The sequence below is a fragment of the Stegostoma tigrinum genome, chromosome 14 (assembly GCF_030684315.1).
Source record: "Stegostoma tigrinum isolate sSteTig4 chromosome 14, sSteTig4.hap1, whole genome shotgun sequence".
Classification (NCBI taxonomy): domain Eukaryota; kingdom Metazoa; phylum Chordata; class Chondrichthyes; order Orectolobiformes; family Stegostomatidae; genus Stegostoma; species Stegostoma tigrinum.
In genome coordinates this window covers 32,622,326-32,648,082 of record NC_081367.1, presented here as the reverse complement: position 1 = coordinate 32,648,082, position 25,757 = coordinate 32,622,326, and the positions used below count along the sequence as shown (strand labels likewise).

Genomic DNA, 25,757 nt, shown 5'->3' with positions numbered 1-25,757 from the left:
ACCGATCCTTGTGGCACACTTCTGGTCACAGGCCTCCAGTCTGAGAAACAACTGCCCTCTGTCTCCTACCTTCAAATCAGTTTTGCATCCAGTTGCCTAACCCTGGATTCCATATGATCTAACCTTGCTACCTGTTCTATCATGCAGAACCTTGCCTTGCTGAAGTCCTTACAGACAACATCAACCACTCTGCCTTCATCAATCTTCGAATCTGATAATATGTCAAGTATTGTGTCCGTGATTTAAATACCTAACACTACAGACAGACACTTTGATAGCCCTATGAAAGGATAAAAATATAATGTAAATGGTTAGGGTGAACAGTAGTAAGCTGGGTAGCGTGCCAGAAGAATGTGGTGGGTTGGTGTCAGGAAGGTAAAATTCCAGGTGGGTGAGATAGCTGGGGCACCAAGTAAATAGGACGTCAGGTGAGTAAAGTGGCAGGATACCACCAGGTAAGTGAATGAGTGCTTGGGGTATGATGGGGATTTGGATCAGGCTGGGTTCACGTCAGCAGAGTAGGGATGTTGGGCTTGTTTTAAGGACGGAGTAGTGTTTGGTTTGGTTTGGAAGGTGTCAGGTCTGGGGAAGGCTAGGGGTTGTGGTGGTATTGACGTATTGGGTCAGCTTCAGAAAGAAATAGTTCAATATGGTGCCAATTATGCTGACTTCGCTGTATTAGATGTCAAGTGTCTTGTGTGTTGTGGAGACTGTGGTGATTCAAGTCGAGAATATTCAGTCACCATCCTAACTTCTGTAATGTGGATGGTGGACAGACTTTGGGGAAAGAGGATGTGAATTATTTGCAACAGGATTCCTAGTCTCTGATTGGTCTTGTAGACATTGTATTTATATGGCTGATCCAGTGCCCTGTCTGATCAGTGATAACCCCAGGATATTAATGGGGTAGGAAGCCAGCAATGATACGATCACAGAATGGTGGTGGTTAGATTCTATCTTAAAAGAAATAGTGTGAACATCATGCAACCACTGGTGAAGATCCTCATTTCTGACTTTGTAGTGGAGTGAAGGTAGTTGATGAAACTGCTGAAGATGGTTGGGCCTAGAATACAACTGTGAGAAACACCTGTGGTGATATTCTGAGACTGACCTCCGGAAAACTCAGCCATCTTCTTTGTGGCAGATCTGACTACAACCAACTGAGAACTTACCCCTGATTCCCACTGACTTGAGTTTTGCTAGCTTTCCTTCATGCCACATTTGGTCAGATACTGCCTTTGTATCAAGGACCACATAGGATTTGTCCTGTTTTATTGTACATTTATACCAGATTATTTTTCACTGTTGCCATTTTATAACTGTAATACAACAGGTTGCCTAGGGATGTAGCAAATTCTGGAGGACACGTCTTCAGTACTATTGTCAAAGATTGTCGGGGCCCAAAACCTTGTGGCCTTCACCTGTTCTGTGATGTCACTTGGGCTTATTTGAATTGGCTGAAGACTGGTATCATAATGCCATCATGTTGCTGCGGACTTCCAAGGAGGCCGGGGTGGGAAATCCACTTGGCATTTCTGAGTGAAATTTGCTGCAAATGCTTCAGCCTTTTTTTTACGGATATGCTCACCTTACCCATCATTAAGGATGGGGATATTTTTGCAGCCTCTTCCTGCTGTGATTTGTTTAATTGTCCACCACAATTCACAACTGAATGTAATAGGAAAACAGAGCTTAGGTCAGATCATTGGGTTATGGAATTACTTAGCTCTCTCATGTGTTACTTATGCTGTTTGGCATTAAAATAACTGTGATATAGCTTTACCATGTTGACAACTCATTTTTAGGTAAACCTGGTCTGCTCCTAGCAGGTCCTCCTATACTCTTCATCGAACCAGAATTGATCCCCTCCCTTGATGCTAATAGTGGAATGGGGATATGCTAGCCATAAAGTCGAAGATTATAAGAGCAGAATTCTATTGCTGCTAATGGCTCAGCATGTCTCTTGGGGGCCCAGTGTTGAATCTCAGACCTGTTTCAAATCTATCCCATTTAGCATGGTGGTAGTGCCACACAACATGATAAGAGGATATCCTCAATATAAAGATGGGTCTTCATCTCCCTTAAGATTGACCATTGCCAACTCCTATTGATTAGTCATGGACAAGTGCATCTGCAGTCAGCAGATTTATATGGATAAGGTAAAATACATTCTTCCTTCTCATGGCTTCCCTTATCACTTGTGTAAACTGAATCTAGTAGCTATGCCTATGGGAACGTGATCAGCTTGGTTTGCGACGAACATTGAAGTCCATTACCCAGAATATATTCTGCCCCTTTCAGAAGGTGGAATAACTTTTTCACAGCAGGGGAATCAAGTTAATTCAGAAAAAGCCTGTTAATTTGGCAGAAGTGATTTCTAGCCTGTGGAGTTTCAAAGTCAGGGGAACTTGGAGAGAAGTCTGCATGTTCTTAAAACTGGACATTGTTTAGGCCATCAGAACTGAGAGACTTTAATGCCAGTCGACTTGGAAAGATATTGTAAAATTGTCTTCACAGTTCAAGGAAAAGAAACTGAGGATAGTCAGTTCAATAAATATTTTAAAAGCAGATATAGGAGCAATATTTCTCTGGGATCAAGTCTCAGTAACAAATGGGAAACAAGTTGAAACTTTATCTTGATATTTGTATTAAGGTCTTTCTGTCTCATGTATGAGTACGAATTTATATAGCTTTGTTTCCTCTTTTTCAGTGAAAACACGTTTTATTGTTAAAAATCATCTGCAGCTTCACGCGAGTATGTTTCAATGACCATGTTAACAAATTGTGATATTTGAATACATGATCTATTAAGCTAGGTTTCATTCTGGGATTTTACCTGGCCAGTATTACCACTAGCCATTGATACCAAATATCTGTAGCTGCAAAGAGGGACTGCAGTTTGATGCACGTAACTAGCAGACACTAACTGTGCTGGATCTGGCTCTCAACGGCAATTGCCGACCTTTCCATGGAAGACAGCCACGTGCACGTTTGCCAGAGCCAGCATGGTACTGATAATGTTGGTGGACTGCTTTGTCCTTTGATCTAATTAAGCAACTGCCAGTTGTAGCATTGCAAATTTGAATTTTCACAAAGTTGTTAAAGGCTGACACCATGGAATTATCTTCTGGGGCTGAGCAAGTACTTGGTATCTGCCAGAAATCTGAGAGTCTGAGACCTGGACATTATTTCCTTAGCTAGGGAGGCAGTGACCTAGTGATATCATCGCTAGACTGTTATTCCAGAGACCCAGATTGCATTCCGGGGACCCGGGTTTGAATCCTGATACAGCAGGATTTGAATTCAACAAATATCTGCAATTAAGAACCTAATGATAACCATGAATCCATTGTTGATTGCCAGAAAAACCCGTCTGGTTCACTAATGTTGTTTAGGGAAGGAAATTACCATCTCCACTTGGTTTGGGCTTACTTATGGCTCCAGACCCACAGCAGTGTTGTTGACTATTAACTGCCCTCTGGGCAATTAGGGATGGATAATAAATGCTGCCTACTGGGCAACACCCCTCAACCCATGAACCAATTAAAGAAAAGCTGCAGAAACATGTTAGTGATGTGCTGAGTAGATTGTGCTTCAGAGTGAAATCTAGAAACAATATGCACTGAGGAAGGGTCTAGGCCCGAAATGTCAGCTCTTGTGCTCCTGACATGCTGCTTGGCCTGCTGTGTTCATCTAGCTTCACACTTTGTTATCTTGCACTGAGGAAGAAGTCTTCGAGCTGCTGGTGAAAGCCTTACCGGTGCATTCCATGTGGGTTCAGTTGCTTCCTTCTTGGAGTTTGAGATGTAGCTGACCTCTTTGGGGTGGAGGTTGATTGGGTACAGTTAGTGCTTGCATAGATGAGAGAGATTTAGTTGAATAAGAGGGATAAAAGCTTGTGCAAACAAAGAATGAGTTAATACAAGTGTTAATGAGAAAGTAGCACAGCACAATGAATCTTACTGGGTTGGTTGCCCATTGAGGTCTCCCTGTCACTGATGAGTCGTCATGTTCTTTTTGAGTGAAGTCAAGGAATTTAAAGTGAAATTTTATAAAATAATAACCACTTATCCATAGAGGATCCTTTACTGTAAAGTTAGTAATTAATCACCCCTCATCGCCCAAAACTAAATCTAAAATAGTCCATGGTCAAGTTACTTCCATTACAAATGCTCTAGAAAGAATATCTTTCAGATACTTATGAACTTCTTTCCCTTGTGTATACTAATTAATGTATTTCACATTTATAGCATTATTTTTGTTATATGCACTTTTAATTTTTCACACTCTATCCAATGTAATGACTTCTGTTAAGTAGCCTTTCAAATCACCCCAGTGATTTTTTGTCCTTTGTTATTTTGTAGCTCTATTCATACGTAATCTACATCCTGATTTTCTAAGTTTAAATCCTGTTTACCTATTGCTTTTATCTTATCCTTTATTATCAGGTTAGTCCTCCACTTTTTCCATTTTGGCCGTCTTTTCTAAAAGTTAAGCAATTTTGGTATGTTTATTTTCTAACCTTGGTCACCTTGCAACCATATCTTTGTAGATAAAAGCTGTTTATCTCTTTTTGTGCCACTATCTCATTGATTGTTTTAAGAATACTTTGTGCACTCAAATATTGCCTTTAAGGAAGCAGTAACATTTTGAAATTAATGAGATCTTAGTCGCTAAAACAATACAACTGTTACTAAACAGTCTGCTCCTTTCTGATGTAATCTGCTTTATTTTCTCATTTGCACCCGTGTCTTCTAAGATTTGACTTACTATTTTTTTTCCTAAAAAAAACTTGCCTACAGATTTTCATTGACTTTTTTTCAGCAACCAGTGATGTAATTAGGAATAGAATATCATTTTCCCAATTATTTCAGGTTGGGAAATGTTTCACCTAAGTCACTGAGTGAAAGGTTTTAAAAACAATTTGAAGCATTTAAATGTACAGTACTCTTTTGAGGAATAAAATTGCATCAACATTTTTGCATATCATAAAATACATGATGAATTTATTTACTTTAATCATTGTGAATGTTTCCAGTTTTTTTAAAAATTCTGCTAGTTACAGCTACCTGTGCTCCATTCTTTGCAAATGCCCAAATTCACTTGGAATGTTTTTCTGTCCTTATCCTTTATTCAAATTCTTCATGCTTCATGTCCCAATGGAACACTATTTTATGTTTCGTCCTTTCAACCTTATTGTGGTTGTGATTTGCCAACGAAAGTGGTCGGACAATAAGCAAAATTATTAAAACTGCTAAGTTGTTGTGAGATAACAAGATGTAGAGCTGGATGAACACAGCAGGCCAAGCAGCATCAGAGGAGCAGGAAGGCTGACATTTCGGGCCTAGATCCTCCTTCAGATCCTTTTTATGGTCTTTCTGAAGAAGGGTCTAGGCCCAAAATGTCAGCCTTCCTGCTCCTCTGATGCTGCTTGGCCTGCTGTGTTCATCCAGCTCTACATCTTGTTATCTCAGATTCTTCCGCATCTGCAGTTCCTACTATCTCTGAAGTTGTTGTGAGATTTTGTTTGCTAGGTGATTAAGGTTATATCAAGATTGTGAAATGCTCATGCCTTTGAAATTATTTGAATTAAGTTTAAGAACTGATGTCCAGCAGGTGTACTTTATGCAGACACACTGAATCAGCAATGAAATCGTATACCTAATAAAAAGAAAGTTATCGTGACCCGTCAAGATAGCCTTAGTGACACAGAGCACTCTCATTGAAAGAATAGCAAAGCAATGCTTTTAAGAATTAAATAGGGAAGTAAGCAATTGATGGAAAGAATAAGAAAGTGATGGAATGAATTGAACATAAGTCTGGTTTCCATTTTAAACTTACTATAACAGTTTTTTATGGTCTTTCTGGTCAGCATCAGACTGCAGTTCACATGCCACCAGATGTCACACACAATTCTTAGTTTGCTGTAAATTTGTTTATATATGTTATTCTAACCATGTTTGGTCTTGGTTGATGATTTCTTCTTTAGTCATGGTAAGTGCAGTAGGTATTTCTAATTGTGTAGCCTTTTTAAAATCGTCATCATTATGCTTATCAAATTGGTCCTGATGTTTACGTTGTTGGGTCCAAGAATTGCCATTCTGAAACAGTTCCAAACAATTTTATTACTACCAGAAGCTGCATTTAATAGCGATCAAATGTGTTTGGATAATGCTGTGAAAGATACATTTTATCAAAACTTCTTATCTTGCACTCAAAGACCAAAATGTCAAATAGATTACAATTCAATCCCAACTGACAACTCTAACTTGGATGCCAACATTATTCTTCACACATTTGGAATTATTCAGCAAATGTTGTGCAATTAGAGAATTGTATATAATATTATACACTTAAGTTGTATTTGAATGTCCTTTGGAAATCCAAGCTCAACACATGTAGCTTCTTGTTTGATCACTCTGCTTGTTACTTCCTCAAAGAATTCTTATAAGTTAGTCAAACATGATTTCTCTTCTGTAAAACCATTCGGACTCTACCTGGTTATATTATGATTTTATAAGTGACCTTTTATTTTAACTTTATTTTCAAATGAATCGCATCATTTTTCGCATGTCAGATGTTAAGATAATTGGCCTACATTTTTCTTCTTTCTGTTGCCATGGTTTTCTTAAATAGACATGTTACTAATGTCATTTTCCAATCCACTAGGGCCCTTCTAGAATCCATAGATTTTTTTAAGTTTGCAAAGAAGTTTCATTTAGTACTACATCTTCCATTTCAGATCAGATTAGTTTTCTGGCTATTAAGACAGTCTGCAGTTTGTTCCATTAATGTCTGAAAGCCAAAGAGGACAAGAAGTTCTAGGACAAGCAACCTCAAGGAATGGGCAATCATGAGCTAACAGGAAGCACTGAGAACGGTTTACAATAAAACCTACTGGTGCAACATTGAATCCAATCTCTGTCAAAAGGACGGAACCTGAAATTTGTTATAAAATTTCAGGCGAAAATGTTGAGGGAAAGATTTAGTCATTGATTTTGGATGTTTAAGACCACTAAGGAGGTAACTGAATAGTTGCAGTATGCACACGATGGATCAGAAATATAAGGAATTTTGTGGCACTTCTTATCTCCATGCTTGCACCTTATATTTAAAAAATGATTCCTAATGATGGCTGTTCAGTAATCCAGCAGGCTGCCCTACACCACTGTGTCTTTATTCCTTGAGGAATTAATCTATGTCCTGAGCTGTTTGCTGTTGTCCAATCAATGTAAAGTTTGTGAAATGAAAATGTGGTAGATAACTATGTAAAGAAAGCATGGTATCAAGATTTTGCGGAAAATGCAGATTTTCAAAAATGGTGCATCAAATATCCCAAGCCATCAACTGCAACCTTATTAATTTCCTGAGACTTAACTTCATTTTATCACTGCATTCATAATAGGGATGTTGTAGAGAGATTGAACAAAATATGTAGTACTTGATGCAACATTTCTAAAAATCTGTGTTTTCTGCAAAATCTTCATACCATGCTTCTTAATCAGAAACTTAGAATGTCTGCGCAGTCCACCTAATTCAGTACAGAGTTCATCATACTTTGGGATGAACGCAACCTTAACAGACAGGCTACAAATTCACCAATTACCCTCATCTAATTTAACCTCAATCCAAAGCAGTTTCCTGTGTGTGACTGTCCTAAACACAGGCAATTTCTTGGAATCATAGGTGAGAGCCGAGTAAATCGAAATCACCAATGATTCAAAACCATCCAAGGAATTTGGTATGCCTACTCCCTTCTACTTAAAACTACATGCCTTCATATGCAATGAAGTCACCAGAAACTCAACTGATAATATCAGGGTGGTTTATAGGATAGAAAAAAGTACTTTTAAACTTGAACTGCCAAGCAGTGGAGCAGAGAACCAATAGTAGTAGAAACTATGCAGCTGGCAAGTCAAGTTTCAACAGAGCTCCATTTATTTAAAAAAAGTTCTCAGTGAAAATAAAGAGCCGGCAGTGTTATAAGATGGATATTGAACTTTGTGAAGGCAGCTTTAAAGTTATAGCTCAAACTTGATGTTTGGACTAAAATGTCCACTATCAGAGCCAGGCTGTCATTAGCAATTTAGGAAGGGAGACTGGGGGAGGAAGGGCACGGGATGGAATAGCCAAGTAAATGGATGCAGTGGGAAATAGCTCATAAATAGGCTGCCTTCCAGATATTGTTAAAAATAGCAACATTGCACTTTGCATTTATAGGCTTGTCAAAAAAGTGTTCGCTAGTATGAACAATTTTTATATTTGTTTGCTAGGTTTATTGAAAAGAATAGTTACTTATTGTGTTCAAAATAGTCTCTCGTTCTCAACGTAAAAGCCGAAAGAACTGCAGACACTGTAAATCAGGAACAAAAACAGCAATTACTGGAAAAGCTCAGGAGGCCTGGCTGCATCTGTGAAGAAATTAATCAGTTAACATTTTGGGTCCGATGACCCTGCCTCAGAACTGTTCTGAGGACGAGTGACTGGACCCTAAATGTTAAATGTTATTTTTGCTTCAGAGATACTGCCAGACATGCTGCACTTTTCCAGCAACTTCTGTTTTTGTTCTCTCATTCTCTACCTAGCTTAGTGTAAAAACATGTTTTTTCATTTTTCAGTTTGAATTTCTTGAGTTTAGAACTTGCAACTAAGCAGGAAGAACTGGAGGGCATGTGTTTGAAAATGGAAGACAATTGGAGACAGCTCGTAGCAGTTCAGAACAAATCAAAACTTTACAGGTAAGGAATCCATTAAAATCATAAATACTACTGAAAAATTGGAAAGGAAAAATTCATACAAACACCTGCTGACATTATGCTGCATAGAGCATACACAGAATGTGAAATTGAAAGATTTTAGATTTAATAAAGAATCAGGATGGCATGACAGGAAAAACGCGACAGATGTTTAACAACTGTTTGGAATCATTAAACGATTGTTATGTTCCCACAGGCTTGCATATTTTCGTGTTTACTTTTAAGAAAGGGAATCAAACAAAACAGGTGCTGCATTGCATGCTTATAATATCAGTGCAAATTTCGTAAAGATGGTAATTGCCCCAACCACGTCAAAGTCATCATCTAGGTTATGGCTAGTTTTTTGTATTCAGAGGTAGACAACATCTCTATTTTATATATTGTCCAAATTAAGTTTTGTCGACATAAAAACGCTGAATTGTTTCAGGTTGGCTGTTAAACTAACTGAGATTACAAAGGGACTGAATAAGCACCATGTTAAAATCAATGCAAAATAATTTAATGGAGAGGATTCTTTCTTTAAACTGAATCAATATCACAATATCATACTTTACAGGGAAAGAACAAAGCAGCAAGCGCACATCATTGATCAAGCATCCACTTTCCTTCAGGGAATAAAGATTGAACTGGCCCTGTTTAGAGAAGATGTGCAAAGTAACTTGGTGATATGGGAACCTTTCAGCAAAACACTGATGCATTACCTGCAGGCCACCGGAGACGGTGTACAGATGGGTGAATATAACTGTCTTACTGGGGCTGGAATTTAAAATTGTTCATAGGTTTTAACTAAATATACTGAATTATGGAGTTCCATATGCACATTAGATTTATAAAGTTTTGATACAGATTGGTCATTTTGCAATTAAAAATGCACGCCATAGCATTCTTTTTACACATAAGAAAATTGGTTACTTTATCCATAAAATTCAGTTATGTATTTCATGATTAAATTTGCCTATGTGCTTATTACAATGTGGGATGCAAGCCCAAAAATGAATTCCTGCTGAAGTTTGCATTTGATTTAGCAATATTATCCAAGTATATTCAGAGTAAATTTACCATTATAAGGGATATTTTCTTTCTCATTATCTGTAACCTGATTATTATTCAATTTATATTTTCTATTTAAATTCGAATTGATTAGGATTTTTAAAAAAAGACACCGTGAGGGTGATTTCATGCACTTGTAACCTTGGTTAAGCCTAAAAATGAGACAATAGAGGAAATGGAACTGTGAACAGAACTGAAGTGCTGACTTGCTCCTTGTTGTCCACCTGCACCAGTTTTCAGAATGAAACTCAATCCTGGTGGCTAAAGCTCCACTAGGCCACTAACTAGAACCTCGTTGATGTATGCAAGTTGGCTTATAAATCCAATTCCAATTTCAAAGCCATCACATTGTGACTGAAGATTCTTGTTCTTGTGCTTGGAAGGCAACCATTTTATGCACAATTCAAAGAGATCCTTAGCCACAGTTCAGAAAATTTGCCTTTTGTTTTACAGTCATTTTTTTGTGACTTTTAACGCAAAGACTTTAGTCCATTATTTAATCTCTTTCAATGCTAGGTGCTGCAAAAAAATTCCTTGCTTAAGAACTACTTTATTTCCCTCTTAATACTTCTATCACTCCTGTTCATGTGCTGCTGCGGGTCCTTCAAAATTGGTCATGCCTCTGAACTCCTGCCCCAGGTTGATGTGTAACTGTATCATTTAGTGCATTTTTTGCTGGCACTTCATCACATTCATTAAAATTAGGCCTCCCCATTGTGTACAAAATAGGCATTCCTTGTCTATAAAAACTGTTGTTGTTAAGCAGGTAAGTTGTGCCCCATGATTATTTTCAGATTATTATCAGAATCACATTCTACTGGGGGTAGGGGGACGTGAGGGTTCATATTCAGAATTGGTGAGTTAGGTGATGGATGGAGTACACTCTGTGAGCACATGAAGGACTTATCTAAGGTTGGCTCTTGATCCTTGGAAGGAATCAATTGGAAATAATCACAATGACTAGAAAAACAACTGCAGGGCATTTTTTTTGTATTAATTCAGAGGCTGAGGGTGTCGCTGGCTAAGAAGCATTTATTGCCCATCCCTAATTGCCCAGAAGGCAGTTACGAGTCAACCACATTGCTGCAGGGCATAACAAGCAGTACAATGATGTGTGAGGTATTCCGTAATGAAGACACAGAATCATCATCTGTCTAAAACAGGTGTGAACTCTGGCATTAGTTTTTTGACAAGTACAGATAGCTGTGTCTTTGGTAACACATTTGATGTTGAACATATAACCTCCATTGTCTCATGCCCTAATTCCTATCCTGCACCTTTCTCACACCATGGCTTTGCTAATGCTTATGAAGCTGTTGTCCTCAATGCTAGTCAAATCTATTTTCTAGTATGTTAATCCCCTCACCATCTTTTGTCTTGATTGCATTTAGAAGCACTCACACTGGACTTCCTGTCCTCCGCCCTACCGCCCTGAAAGGCCACGAACACCTTCACTGACCAAATGCACTCAGAGCAGTTGGACTGGTAACTCTGCTCACTGAATAGCTCCTGAGTGCTGCTGAAGGAATGGCACAAACATGACTGGCTTTTTCTTGTGTGACTACCTCCTCCTAGTTGGGCTGTTCCCAATCCATCATGCAACCCAAACCTGTAAAAACTCCAAAATAGCATTTGATGGATGAACATCAAGCTCATTAGTTTGTCTGTCCTTTGACTTGGATGGGTTGCTGGATCTTGTCTTCCATCCTCCTGAGCAAAATGAACAGCATTGAGAATAATGATGCCACATTAGCACGAAAGCTGGCGATCTTAATTTTCAGTGTGCATGTATGCTGGTGTGCCAACTCTGAAGTATTAATAGCAAATAGAAAAGGCTGTACTTTTCCAACATTTTCTGTTTTATTTCAGATTTCCAGTGTACGCAGTGTTTTGATTTGCTGAAGCATTGATATTCTCACCCAAAAAAGACAAATCAAGTGTGGTTTATGTGAGATCAAGCTGTTGTCTGTAGTGATTGTTCATGTGAAGTAAGCAGTACAAATAGAGCAACGAGGTGATTCTTTGGCTTTAAAGAAACAAATTATTGGCTAAATCAAATTGAGCAATTGTTGGAGCAGTGCCCTATAATATTGCCCGAAACGTTGTCTTTGAGGTCTAAAAGTGATATATTCTGTAAACTAGAAGCTGGAAAGTGAATACAGACTTCCAAATGTTGAATATAGGCTTTTAAGCCATTGAGTAGTAAAATCATTATACATGGCTCAATTCCAAGGAAGATGCATTCAACTGAGTTATAATCAGGTCATGACCCTGTTGAATTATGTTAGGCAATAAAGTAAGGTGGTGGACAGAGGAGAGGAGACATTATAAATTTCATGGCACTTTATTAGAAGATTAATGCTCAGTACAAACATTTGGGATTGATTGATCAAAAAATATATATGCTGTACTGATGTTTGCATCACCCAGAAGCAGAAGTCTTCTTTGTCTTTAGTAGATGCAACATTATATTTTTAGCCCTTATGTTTTCATTTGAAGTCTTTTTCTTCTTCTGTAAGAACTTTTACAAGAGGCATCCTCACCAGTACAATGTACTTTTAAGGACAGAATGTCATGAAAAGAAACTAACTTGCGACTACGATAATAAAGTGTGAAGCTGGATGAACACAGCAGGCCAAGCAGCATCTCAGGAGCACAAAAGCTGACGTTTCGGGCCTAGACCCTCTGATGAAGGGTCTAGGCCCGAAACGTCAGCGTTTGTGCTCCTGAGACGCTGCTTGGCCTGCTGTGTTCATCCAGCCCCACACTTTATTATCTTGGATTCTCCAGCATCTGCAGTTCCCATTATCTCTGATACAATTTTAATTTGCAGCAACGTTAGCTTGATATAGACAGAGGTAACAGTGCCATTTCATTGCAAACAGTCTGCAGTTTAGAATAGTGAAAAGTGACCTAGTGCAGCTGAATTCAGTCAGAATCAGTTTCTAAGTGAAAATGATAACTGTGTACTGAAAGGTTTCTTCCACTTGACACTCCAGAAGATAATGCCTTTGAGCCATGGAAGCAAAGAAATTGATGCAATTATGCTTCTCATGAAAAAGAGGTATTGTAAACTCTGAAAGTTGTCATCACCCATTTAATCTTAAAGTATTTGATAGGTTGGCTGTGAATAATTGCCAACTTGTCAGATATTAAAGAGTTGGGCCCTGATTTCTCTTCTGGGATTGGAAGACATCCGGTCAAATGGGGAGGATTCCTTTGCCTTGTGATGATGGACAGATTTGGCAAAATCAGGAGGTGAGTTACCTGCTTACAGGATTTATGTCACTAGTAATACGAAATCTATCAGTTTCTGTCTTGAACATCTTGACTTAATGATTATGCTTCCACACCCATAAATTACTTATTTTCAAATTAACACATGCCCTCTTATTCTGGATTTTCCACAAGAGGAAATAGAAGTTTCTCAGTACCTGTCTTTTGAATCCATTACTTGTCTTGAAGATCTCAATTGGATTAACCCTCAACTATGTAAACTCGTGGGAATACAAAGCAAATTTATTCATGCCCCCATCTGAATCAAGAATTGCAATCCTGCAAGACTGATTATTGCTTCTTGTGATGTGGTGCCCAAAGCTGAACACACTACTTCAGACATCCTTTCTGACCAAAGCTGCATATAACAAATATCAGTGCCTCACTTTTGTATTCCAACTTCCATGAGATAAAGATCGAAATTCCATTGGCTTTATTGATTGCATTTTGTACTTGTGCATTAGCTCTTAGTGATTTGAACATATGGACACCAAAATCCTTTTGCTCTTCAAGAGCTCTTAACTCTTTCATTAAGAAAATATTTTTCTTTCCCTGATCCAAAGTGGATGATCTCACACTTTTCCATTCTTTTGCTGTGCTTTTATGTTTTAACTTAGTCTACTCATGTTGCTTTGTACCTAACTTCTAGTTGTCGTCTAGTCAGTTTGTTGTGCCTTTAACATGGTGCCATTTGTTAATTTGAATATATATCTCTATTACTTAATTCAAATTGTTAATGTATGGTGATAGGTTGAGGCCATAGTGCAGTTCTGTGACTGTGATCAGTCAGTTTCTGCTAATCAGGATATGCCCTCTGTTATGATTGTCTTTACTCTCTGTCTCTGCTTTTAAGTTCAGGAATGCAATGAAATCCTAATGCTGTTCAAGGACAGATGACTTCTGTTCCCCAACAGTTAAAGCAGATTCTTGATCTTGCTTTCCATTGGTAGCTTATGTCTCACCCAGTGATTCACTTGCAGTAATACTTCTTTACAGGACCAAGTCCCTAGAATAATGCTTTGTTGAGGAGAAAACAATGGCGCAATAAATGAACTAAATATGGAAGGAAGAATGAGTGCATCAGGTTCATTGGCAACATCACTTTTTGGTGTTGTTGAGTTTTATCAGAAAGGAAATAAAAATATGATTAGCAGGCGTGATGTAAATAACAAAAGCAAAAAAGGTTTAAAGGTGACAGAAAGATTCAGAAAGATTATGTTTAGATGGCTGGTACTGACTCAAATGTTTGAATTTTCATGGAGTTGGGAAGTGGAAGTTAGAACTGTCTTTTGGTCTCCAGCCTGCATGTAGGGAGGCTATAGGGTGGATTAATGACATGATTTTCATGATGCCAGCTCTTTAAAGGGATTGGAATTGGTTTGGAAGTGAACTAAATGCTCAGAAGGTGAGGCAAATCAGATGAAGTGAGGGCCCAAATTAAATTTTCCTTGATGATTACTGTAGCTGTGTTTAAATCTGAATGTAGGCTAGGAGCCTATGGAAGTGTAGAAACTGGTTCTGTGATAGTGAGTTGGATTTCATGCCTGATGTTATGAGTTAAGGAGAAGAGGTAATTTTTTCCAGAGATGGCAGGGCGATGACATGAACTGACAGTCAAAAGGCCTGGTTTAAGATAGATCTCACTGTCTGAGGCATAAGCATAATCAGAAGAATGTGGATTTAGTACTGTGAAAGGTTCAGGCAGTGTGCATGATCTCATGCAATCTAGCAAGGTGAATGCAACCACGCCCACCCCCACCCTGCTCTGCCTCCCCCCAGCCCTCAAGATAGGTTTCAAACCTTGTAGCCTCCAGGAAATATGCCATTGAAAGACTCCCTGCCTGTATGCTGTGTTCCCTGAATGGTGTTTCTTCATAATAAAAGATAATGCTAATTGAAGAAAGAATAACAGAGATAGCCAGGATTCCAGATGACCAGGCAGTCAGATCTGACAGGATTAAATCCACGATGGAGATATTGGTTACAGTGGATGAAGTGCTCAATGGGAGGTGCAATAAATGTACTCCATCTGATAGCATGTCCAACACCAGGTTGCATTCAGTAGCCTCAGCTTTGCAATAGCCACTACTCTGCTGGGCTGGTTTTCCCGATTTCACTTTGAGGCTTTCAAATTCAGGCATCCACCCAACATTACCCTCTCCATCTACAGCCCAAGAGAAACCTAATGACTTGACAAGCATCCATTCTACAATTACACCTATTCTTCCCTCAGTTTTGGCATGCGCTTAGATAAGGTGACACTAGATGAGGACATAGTGTTGGTATGATGGAGAACGTACCGGGGCCAGTTATGGGCATTTCCACTTGGAGAAGGGAGAATGGGCACAGGCCTGCTCAGACTCTTCCGGCAATAATAGCAGGAAATTCTGCTGACACAGGTCAGAGTTCCCTGAGGCAGTGTATGATTATAAGCAGAGAATTGAGCACTCCAGCAAGCTCATATGTACTATAGTGACTCACAGCTATAAGCCCATGATTTGTTTAATAAGATAGTGAAATATCTAATAAAGAGCTACATGCAGCATCAGCATCATTTTGGGCAAATAAACATTCAACACACTATACTGCTCAGAATGCATGCAACACTATGTGGTTGGAACAGTGAATGGCACTGGTAGTATTGAGACATCTGGAATCACAAACTTTTTATTCACAGAAGGAGGCCATTTAGCCCATCATGCCTGCACAATCTGTCTGTGTATTTTAATTTAATGCCAATCTTCTGTCTTTTCCCTGGAACCCTTCACATGTTTCTATTTACATCATACAATGCCCTCCCAAATGCCTCAAATGAACCTGACTCCATCACACTTCAAGTCAATGCATTCCAGACCATTCACCGTGTGAAAAAGATTTTTCTCATTGTACATTTGTCCCTTTTGCAAACACTTCAAATTTTTACTCAATCCTTTGATAATTTTGCCCAGAAGTTCTATCCAGATCCTTCATGATTTTAGAACATAGAACATAGAACATAGAACAGTACAGCACAGAACAGGCCCTTCAGCCCACGATGTTGTGCCGACCATTGACCCTCATGTATGCACCCTCAAATTTCTGTGACCATATGCATGTCCAGCAGTCTCTTAAATGACCCCAATGACCTTGCTTCCACAACTGCTGCTGGCAACGCATTCCATGCTCTCACAACTCTGTGTAAAGAACCCGCCTCTGACATCCCCTCTATACTTTCATCCAACCAGCTTAAAACTATGACCCCTCGCGTTAGCCTTTTCTGCCCTGGGAAATAGTCTCTGGCTATCAACTCTATCTATGCCTCTCATTATCTTGTATATCTCAATGAGGTCCCCTCTCCTCCTCCTTTTCTCCAATGAAAAGAGTCCGAGCTCAGTCAACCTCTCTTCATAAGATAAGCCCTCCAGTCCAGGCACCATCCTGGTATACCTTCTTTGAACCCTCTCCAAAGCATCCACATCTTTCCTATAATAGGGCGACCAGAACTGGATGCAATATTCCAAGTGCGGTCTAACCAAAGTTTTACAGAGCTGCAACAGGATCTCACGACTCTTAAACTCAATCCCCCTGCTAATGAAAACCAAAACACCATATGCTTTCTTAACAACCCTGTCCACTTGGGTGGCCATTTTAAGGGATCTATGTATCTGCACACCAAGATCCCTCTGTTCCTCCACACTGCCAAGAATCCTAACTTAATCCTGTACTCAGCTTTCAAATTCAACCTTCCAAAATGCATCACCTCGTATCCAGGTTGAACTCCATCTGCCACCTCTCAGCCCATCTCTGCATCCTGTCAGTGTCCCGCTGCAGCCTACAACAGCCCTCTATCCTGTCAACGACACCTCCAATCTTCGTGTCGTCTGCAAACTTGCTGACCCATCCTTCAATCCCCTCATCCAAGTCATTAATAAAAATTACAAACAGTAGAGGCCCAAGGACAGAGCCCTGTGGAACACCACTCACCACTGACTTCCAGGCTGAATATTTTCCTTCTACTACCACACGCTGTCTTCTGTTGGCCAGCCAATTCTGTATCCAGACAGCTAAGTTCCCCTGTATCCCATTCCTCCTGACCTTCTCAATGAGCCTACCATGGGGAACCTTATCAAATGCCTTGCTGAAGTCCATATGCACCACATCCACAGCTCGACCCTCATCAACTTTTCTAGTGACATCCTCAAAGAACTCGATAAGGTTTGTGAGGCATGACCTGCCCCTCACAAAGCCGTGTTGACTGCATTTAATCAAGCCATGCTCTTCCAGATGGTCATAAATCCTATCCCTCAGAATCCTTTCTAACACCTTGCAGATGACAGACGTGAGACTTACTGGTCTGTAATTGCCGGGGATTTCCCTATTTCCTTTCTTGAAGGGAGGAATTACATTTGCCTCTCTCCAGTCCTCAGGTACGACTCCAGTGGAGAGCGAGGATGCAAAGATCTTTGCAAGTGGCAAAGCAATTGCATTTCTCGTTTCCCAAAGCAGCCGAGGACAAATCTGGTCTGGGCCTGGCGACTTGTCAATCTTAATGTTTGACAAAATTTTCAGCACATCAGCTTCCTCTATCTCTATCCATTCCAGCATGCACACCTGCTCTTCAAAGGTTTCATTCACTACAAAGTTCATTTCTTTCATAAAGACAGAAGCAAAAAAACTCATTTAGGGCTTCCCCTACCTCCTCAGACTCCACACACAAGTTCCCTATGCTATCCCTGATCGGCCCTACTCTTTCTTTAACCAACCATTCTCTTATTCCTCACATAAGTGTAAAATGCCTTTGTGTTCTCCCTAATCCGTTCTGCCAAGCCTTTCTCGTGCCCCCTCCTGGCTCTCCCCAGACCATTTTTGAGCTCTTTCCTCGCCTGCCTGTAATCCTCTAGAGCTGAGCCCTAGCTTCCTCCACCTTATGTAAGCTACCTTCTTCTTTTTGATGAGAAGCTCCACCGCTCTAGTTATCCAAGGTTCCTTTATCTTACCCCTTTCTTGCCTGCCTCAGAGGGACATATTTATTCATCACTCGCAACAACTGTTCCTCATGGAACAATTGCTCCCAGTCCATGCTTCCTAACTCATGTCTAATCGCATCATAGTTTCCTCTTCCCCAATTAAATATCCTCCCCTTCTCCATAGCTATGTAGAATGTGAGGAAGTTATGGTCACTATCACCAAAACGCTCTCCCACCACAAGATCTGATACCTGCCCCGGCTCGTTTCCGAGCACCAAGTCTAGAATGGCCTCTCCCCTCGTCGGCCTGACAACGTACTGAGTTAGGAAACCCTCCTGAACACACTTACAAAAACAGCTCCATTCAAATCTTCTGCTCGAAGGAGGTTCCAATCAATATTGGAAAAGTTAAAGTCACCCATTACAACAACCTTACTACGTCCACACTTTTCCAAAATCTGCCGGCCTATGCTTTCTTCAATCTCCCTGCTGCTACTGGGGGGCCTGTAGTACACCCCTAACGAGATGACTACTCCCTTGCTGTTCCTAATTTCCACCCACACTGACTCGGTAGGCAGATCTTCCTCGACAATGGAAGCTTCTGTAGCTGTGTTACCCTCTCTGATTAGTAGTGCTACACCCCCTCCTCTTTTTCCCCCCTCCCTATTCCCGTAGGAAAGGCAACTGTGACTCTAATTTGTAAAAGTATTTAATTGGTTGTAAAGTGCTTACAGATGTCCTAAGGTCTTAAATGCCCTTATAAAACAGTAAGGTATGCATTTTGTTTTACATAAGATTTCTTAAAATTAATCTAATTTCTGCACGCTTCATACAGGTGTTTCAGTTAAGAAACTTCCTGGAAACAAAATTTCAAGACTGTGCAAACTGCAAAAATGCTCATAATCTACACATTTAGGAATACAAGAATTATTAGATTAGATTAGATTCAATTTAATTATCTATCTTGAACCACAACACAGTTTTAGAGGATTCCATTCCAACAAATACAGTACAATTTAGTTGAACTCTGGAGAGTTTGTAAAAATACCTCTTGCAAATAATCTCAAAACTTTTAGGGTGAAAAGGAGATAGTAACTCAGCAGGGAAATTAAAGTTTCTGTTCAAGGCTCCTATGCACTATAAAATAAGTGAAATATCAAACAAGATCACGTTTACAACTGCATATGAAGTAAAGCTCTGGGTATTAGGGGACCATTCATATCCATAAGTGGATAAGAAATAATTAGTGAAAGACAGTGTACTGTTTGGATCATGTCATAACTTATCCACAGCTATACAAGTTGAAACTGTTACACCAAAGCTGATAGTACTGATAGTTACAACATAATGCCATCTCTAATCAAAGGACTGTGAAATGATCCTGAAAATTTAATGATAAATCAAGTTTTCCAACTTTGTACATTGTCTTGAAACAAGGTTGATGCAATGCATGCTGAACATGTTTGTATGTTTTAGGGCTGAACAGGTTTATAGGTTTTTTGGATTTTCAACCAGTATATATCTAAGATGCTCATTCATAACTTTACCAAAGGCAATTATGACATACTGTGGGATGAAAAAAAAAAATCAGTTACATGCTACTTGTAAGTCAGCAGAAAATGATCTCAGTAAAATACCTGCTTGTTTTTATACTTTCTCAAGTAGCGAGGAGACACAAGACATTCTGGATTGATGTCTGTTGAATTCTGGTCTGGAATAACCTGAGGATCAGGGTTTAAATGCTGCATCTTCAAAAACGACAAGATATTCTGCACTTCAAGATTATAAGAGCTGTCTGCCATCGTCTTGCCCTTTGATGCTAATCTGCAGGCTGCCATCCACTGTGCATACTGCTTTTCCTAATGAAAGTAATTAAACGGTTAACTTCAAAAGGAACATCTGTTACCCATTATAAAAGTAGTTTTGGCCATTCACTTTTTCTTGGATTACAATATTTACCGAAAAGAATTCTAATTTAAATCATTTACCATGATCATTGGACATTATAAATGTTGCGTTGTGTTCAGACTTTATATCACAGCTCATGGAGGGAGCCTGTCAGTCAGCTTGACAGTTAATAACGGGAAATAAAAGTACGAGATATTTACAGCAATGTTATATTCATTTTTTCCACAATAAATAGGAAAGCTATAAAAGTCTCCACTGGCATCAGAATCAGTGGAATACAATTTCGGTATCATGTACATGTCCTCACAAATAAGAGATGTGCTTTGAAATGTTTCTCATGGTGACTTTTTTTGCAACATACCATCTTAAAGTTCACGTTTTAAAAAATTATTATATCAATATTCACAGCAGCTTTTGCCAAATCAACACAATTGGTAAGTGCATATTTATCTTCCATAACATAATCAACTTCTGACTAACCAAAACAACCAGAATCACTAATTTGAAATCTAAACAGGAAATGAAACAGAAATAAGGGTTAACATGAAACTAGAAATTATTTTCAGAGCCTAAATCAGATTTTAAAAGGATCACAGTAAACATGCATTTTCTTTCCAGATAAATGTTCACATGAAATAAGTGTAATTTTTTTTTCTTAGAAGTAAGCTCCATTTGGATTCTGAAAAGGTGATAAACGCAGGTCTGATACTTACATTATCACAACGGAGCCAAATTTCATTCATCCCCTCTGCCACTGGTATGAGCAACTTGATATTGAATTTTTGGCCAGATATGTTGACATCAGGAGTCACCTCACAACCTCGCAACTTGTTTCAAATCTCCTCTTAGGTTTCCTGGAGAGGAAAAGGCTATCTCACTTCTCCAATTTTTTCTCATTACTCACGTTTCATCACTAGATCCATTCTCATAAACCATATTTGTATTCTTTCTGATCTGTCACATCCTTCCTATAGTTTATTGCTTAATATTTGCAATTGTTTAACTCTGACACCACCCCAAATCCAGGAAAAACTGAAAAAAAAAATGTAGTGCCCCTGAAATTTCCACTCTGACTTCCTTCAATATCCTTGGATATATCTCATCCGGTCCCAGTGCCTTACCAACTTAATATGTTGACATATGAGTGGATGGCACTCCTCCAATCAACTGGAGAACCAGTGAGGAGGGAAAAAGTACCAACCTTTGGAGGATTCCTCCATCATCCTCAGCCCCTGTGCACCAAGATCAAGTAATGGACATTGCCCTTATAGTCAGGAAGTTGCATCAATTTCCAAAAATGTCTCATGGGCACCACCATGACAAGGACGACCACCAAATACAATTCCCTGCAGACCAAAGCAAGTGAGCAAGCTTTATCTCTTCCAAAACCACACGACCTACATAGGAGTAACTAAAGAGAGAGCACTGTCTGGATTACTGGAGTTTCTTCTTCGTGTCTGTTTGCAGTTTCACTTTTTATTATTTTATACCAGGGTTATTTTGGCATAATGGATAATATCCCTTACTCTCAGGCAGAAATTCTGAATTTAAGCCCTATTCAAGGACTTGATGGCCAAGAAAATATGTTGTAATGCAACCAAACAGGTTGAATATTAACTTGTAAAATTTCTGGCATACGCCAATGTCAAATAGTAGCAGGAGAGATTCCTGGTTAGCCATGTCATTGAAGGAAAGTCAGAACCTCTGCCATTGTTCAGAGCTCTGCCCTGTGAAATACATGTAAACATGTCCCAGCAGCAATTTGGGCTCCTTAAGGAGACTGTTTTTTGAATGGCTGGTGTAGATTGGACTGGCATCAGTACCACATGTTCAGTTTGCATTTTGGTTGTCATAGAGCTGTCACCTTGCCGTATCCATGATTAATGTCATGATGCTGTGGATCAGACCTGAATTTGAGAACAAAAGGAGAAGATTGCTTTGTAAGGCATCCCACTTGAAGTCATGTAACTGAGACTCCTCTTATTGGGGCTGCTGTGAAAAGTGTGGTTTGAGCTGATAATGTGATTAAGAGTGTGATCATGGAGAGAGCAAAATCTTTATCTTTATCTTTCTCTTTCTCTTTAATAGAACTGATTGCACAGCTACCTCAGAGTAAATTGCATCCTGTTGCCTTTTCCTAGGCCAAAGGAATTCACTTGAAACATTCTCTAACTAAAGATCCTTGACATTTCTGGCACCCTGATAAGACCTTTGCCCCTTGCATTCTGTCCAGTCACCTCTTTGTACATCAGGGTGTCTTAATAGTTTCCATCCTCTTCCTCCATCTCCTCTTAGCCATCCACGCATCTGCTACTCTTCCTTTCCTCTGAGAAACCATCTGGTTTCAACTAACTTGGTTCAACATCCTTAAGGTCCACAACTGTCTGGAAGAACAAAAACAGAAGTTGCTGGAAAAGCTCAGCAGGTCAGGCAGCATCTGTGAAGAAAAGATCAGAGTTTCGGGTCCGGTGACGCTTCCTCAGAGCTGATGGTAACTGGGAAAATTCAATTTAAATGCAGAAAGTAGAGAGGGGGCTAACAAGCGAGCAAACAATAGGATAGAGCCCGAAGAGAGAGAAAAGCAGTTGTATAGATAAAGGAGTCGATAATAGTTCTGGCTCGGAGGGTGAATAGCTGTTAATGGGGACTGTTAGTGACTATCAATAGGTAGTGTGTTACGGCAGTGTATGTGATAACAAGGCCTGATGTGTGGGGTAGGGGGCTAGAACATGGAAGAGTTTGGGCCCTAAAATTATTGAACTCGATTTTGAGTCCAGCAGTCTGCAGGGTCCCCAAGCGGAAAATGTCGTGTTGTTCTTCCAGTTTGTATTGAGCTTTGCTGGAACACTGCAGCAAGCCAGAGACAGAGATGTTGGCCAGGGAACAGAGTGGTGTGTTAAAGTGTCAGGCAACTGGAAGCTCAGGGTCTCTTTTGCAAGTACAACGTAGATAGATGTTCTGCATATGATCACCCAGTTTACACTTGGTTTCCATGTAGGGGAGACCATGTTGTGAGCAGCAAATGCAGTCGACTAGGTTCTGGGACATGCAGGTGAAGTGTTGCATCACCTGTAAGGTGAGTTTGGCCCTTGGACAATGGGGAGGGAGGAGGTAACTGGGTAGGTGTTGCACCTTCGCCAGTTGCGGGGGAAGGTGCCGTGGGGCGTTGGCGCTGTAGGAAGAGTGGACCAAGGTGTCCCAGAGGGAATGGTCCCTGTGGAAGGTAGACAGGGGAGGGGAGTATGCGTGTGGTGGTGTCATCTCGCTGAAGGTGGCAGAAACAGCATTTGATGATCTTCTGGATGTGGATGCTGGTGGGATGGCAGTTAAGGACAAGGGGAACCCTATTGCTGTTGCAAGAGGGAAGAGTGCTGGTGTGGGCCAAAGTGCAGGAGATGAAACATTAAAACCCAAAATGTTAACTCTGATTTTTTTCTTCACAGATGCTGCCAGACCTGCTGAGCTTTTCCAGTAACTTCTGTTTTTGCTCCTGATTTACAGCATCCACAGTTCTTTTGGTTTTTAATCTGCCTGGAGGACTTTGTACTGGCATTACCCTTAGGTCCTTGTTTGAGTTCATTGGAGTGTACCACTTAGACCATAAGACCATAAGACATAGAAGTGGAAGTAAGATCATTCGGCCCATCGAGTCCACTCTGCCATTTAATCATGGCTGATGGGCATTTCAACTCCACTTCCCTGCACTCTCCCTATAGCCCTTGATTCCTTGTGAGATCAAGAATTTATCAATCTCCGCCTTGAAGACATTTAACGGCCCACTGCGCTCCGTGGCAATGAATTCCAAAGGCCCACCACACTCTGGCTGAAGAAATGTCTCCTCATTTCCGTTTTAAATTTATCCCCTCTAATTCTAAGGCTGTGCCCACGGGTCCTAGTCTCCCCGCCTAACGGAAACAACTTCCTAGCGTCCACCCTTTCTAAGCCATGCATTATCTTGTAGGTTTCTGTTAGATCTCCCCCCAACCTTCTAAACTCTAATGAATACAATCCCAGGATCCTCAGCCGTTCATTGTATGGTAAACCTACTATTCCAGGGATCATCCGTGTGAATCTCCACTGGACAAGTTCCAGTGCCAGTATGTCCTTTCTGAGATGTGGGGCCCAAAATTGGACACAGTATTCTAAATGGCCAGTCTTGACCATTCTGTGCACTGAAACCACCTTTTGAGAAGCCTAATGTCCTGGTGAATGTTATTCTAGCAAGAATGGCATTCATTATATTGCCTTCAATCTGGGCCTCTTGTGGAAGGGTGAGTATGGCCATCTTTTCAAAGAATGTACTCTCAGATCCATCTATACTCCTTTGGGTGGAATAAAAAATTAAGGTGTCCTGAACTGCTGGAAGGTGATAGAGCCATGGCAGCCAGTGAAGTGAGTGCACACATGAAAGAACTGTTCATAGTTGTTGCAGGCCAGCCAAATCTTATGAATCTGACTGGCCTGCCACTGGCTGACCTGATGGCTATGTGGTGCAATCAATGAACGCTTGCATCTGGGGGAGTCCAGTGATGATGTTTAAACCCAATTGTGTCTGTGTTGGTGAGGTCCCATTTGTCTTGAAATGAATATACTGACCCACTCTGTGAAAGAAGGCGTCAGTGAGCAGCAAGTTGCATTTTTGTGCATCAGTTTGCAAGGTACCTGCAGAGTGCACAGCTGATCCTTGGAATGAGTCAGAAGTGAAAATCACAGTCACTTTAAAAGTTACTGGCAGAACATGGTGGCCAGTGATGTGGGGTGTGAGATCTTTAGTGAGCACAGAAATTTGTGATTTTCTACCTGTAGAGTTGCATTGTCCTGCAGCACTGGATTTTGGTCATCTTAAAGCATGTCTTTCACTGGTGGATCCTACACAGAGGGTATGGACTCCATATTCCACCTGCCCTTATTTCTCCCCCCTATCATCCTGATTTCCAGGGCCCCACTTTTCTGGGGGAGTGTGTTACTGTCTGTTGTCACAGGGCATCAAATCTGAAAGACATGCCCCCATTGTCAACAGCTGCCCTCGCTGTGGATGGCTGATTACCCGATTTTACTTAATAAAAACCAAAAGAATTGTGGATGCTGTGAATCAGAATCAAAAACAGCAGTTGCTTGAAAAGCTCAGCAGGCCTGGCAGCATTTATGAAGAGAAATCTAAGTTAACTTTTCGGGTCTGGATCCAAGGGTCACTGGATCCAAAATATTAACTCTGATTTCTCTTCACAGATGCTGCCAGACGTGCTGAGTTTTCCAGAAATTTCTGTTTTGGGGCCCAATTTTACTTGCCCACCTTGCTCCCTGCTCTTCTGCCCCTGCAAAATCAGAAAGGTGATGATCCCCAGTACAGTCCCAGGGCTTATGGCTCACTTTCCCTGCAACTCGTGCAACTGAAAGCCAAGAGCTAAATAATGTTTTTTTTCTTGAGGGCTCCTTGTGAAACATTTACAAGGGGCTGTTTTTTGATTTTCAAGAGCTACTTTATATTTTCCAGGGCTCCTTTTTCATTTTCATATTCCATGTGAATCTGTTGGGATCTGGGGAACAGGAGTTGATTACAGTGTGAATGATCATGGAAAACTACAATGGAAGAAAGGGCTTGGGAGACTTAGTTATCGTAAATTAACAAAGTATCTTATTTATAGATTTCAAAGTAAAAAGAAATAATGTGTACAGAATTTTTGGTATATGATATTTTATCTTTCTAAAAAAGGAAACCCTAAAAAATTCAACACAAATGGAGAAGATAATGTCACTACACGATTGTTTCATCCCTAAGACCTAGTGAGAATAGAGCCATAGTCATGCATTACTAGTTAATT

At 40.1% G+C, this 25,757-nt stretch overlaps 1 protein-coding gene across 4 annotated transcripts in view; it reads left to right on the top strand.

Annotated features, from left to right (window-relative positions):
* lekr1 (leucine, glutamate and lysine rich 1) overlaps positions 1-25,757 on the top strand; it is a 176,598-nt gene that overhangs the window by 88,041 nt on the left and 62,800 nt on the right. For all 4 annotated transcript variants that reach the window (XM_059651082.1, XM_048542834.2, XM_059651081.1 and 1 more), the window contains 2 exons: positions 8,619-8,738; positions 9,313-9,488. In XM_059651082.1, the coding sequence (XP_059507065.1) occupies positions 8,619-8,738; positions 9,313-9,488 (296 nt within the window). The remainder of the gene's footprint in view (positions 1-8,618; positions 8,739-9,312; positions 9,489-25,757) is intronic.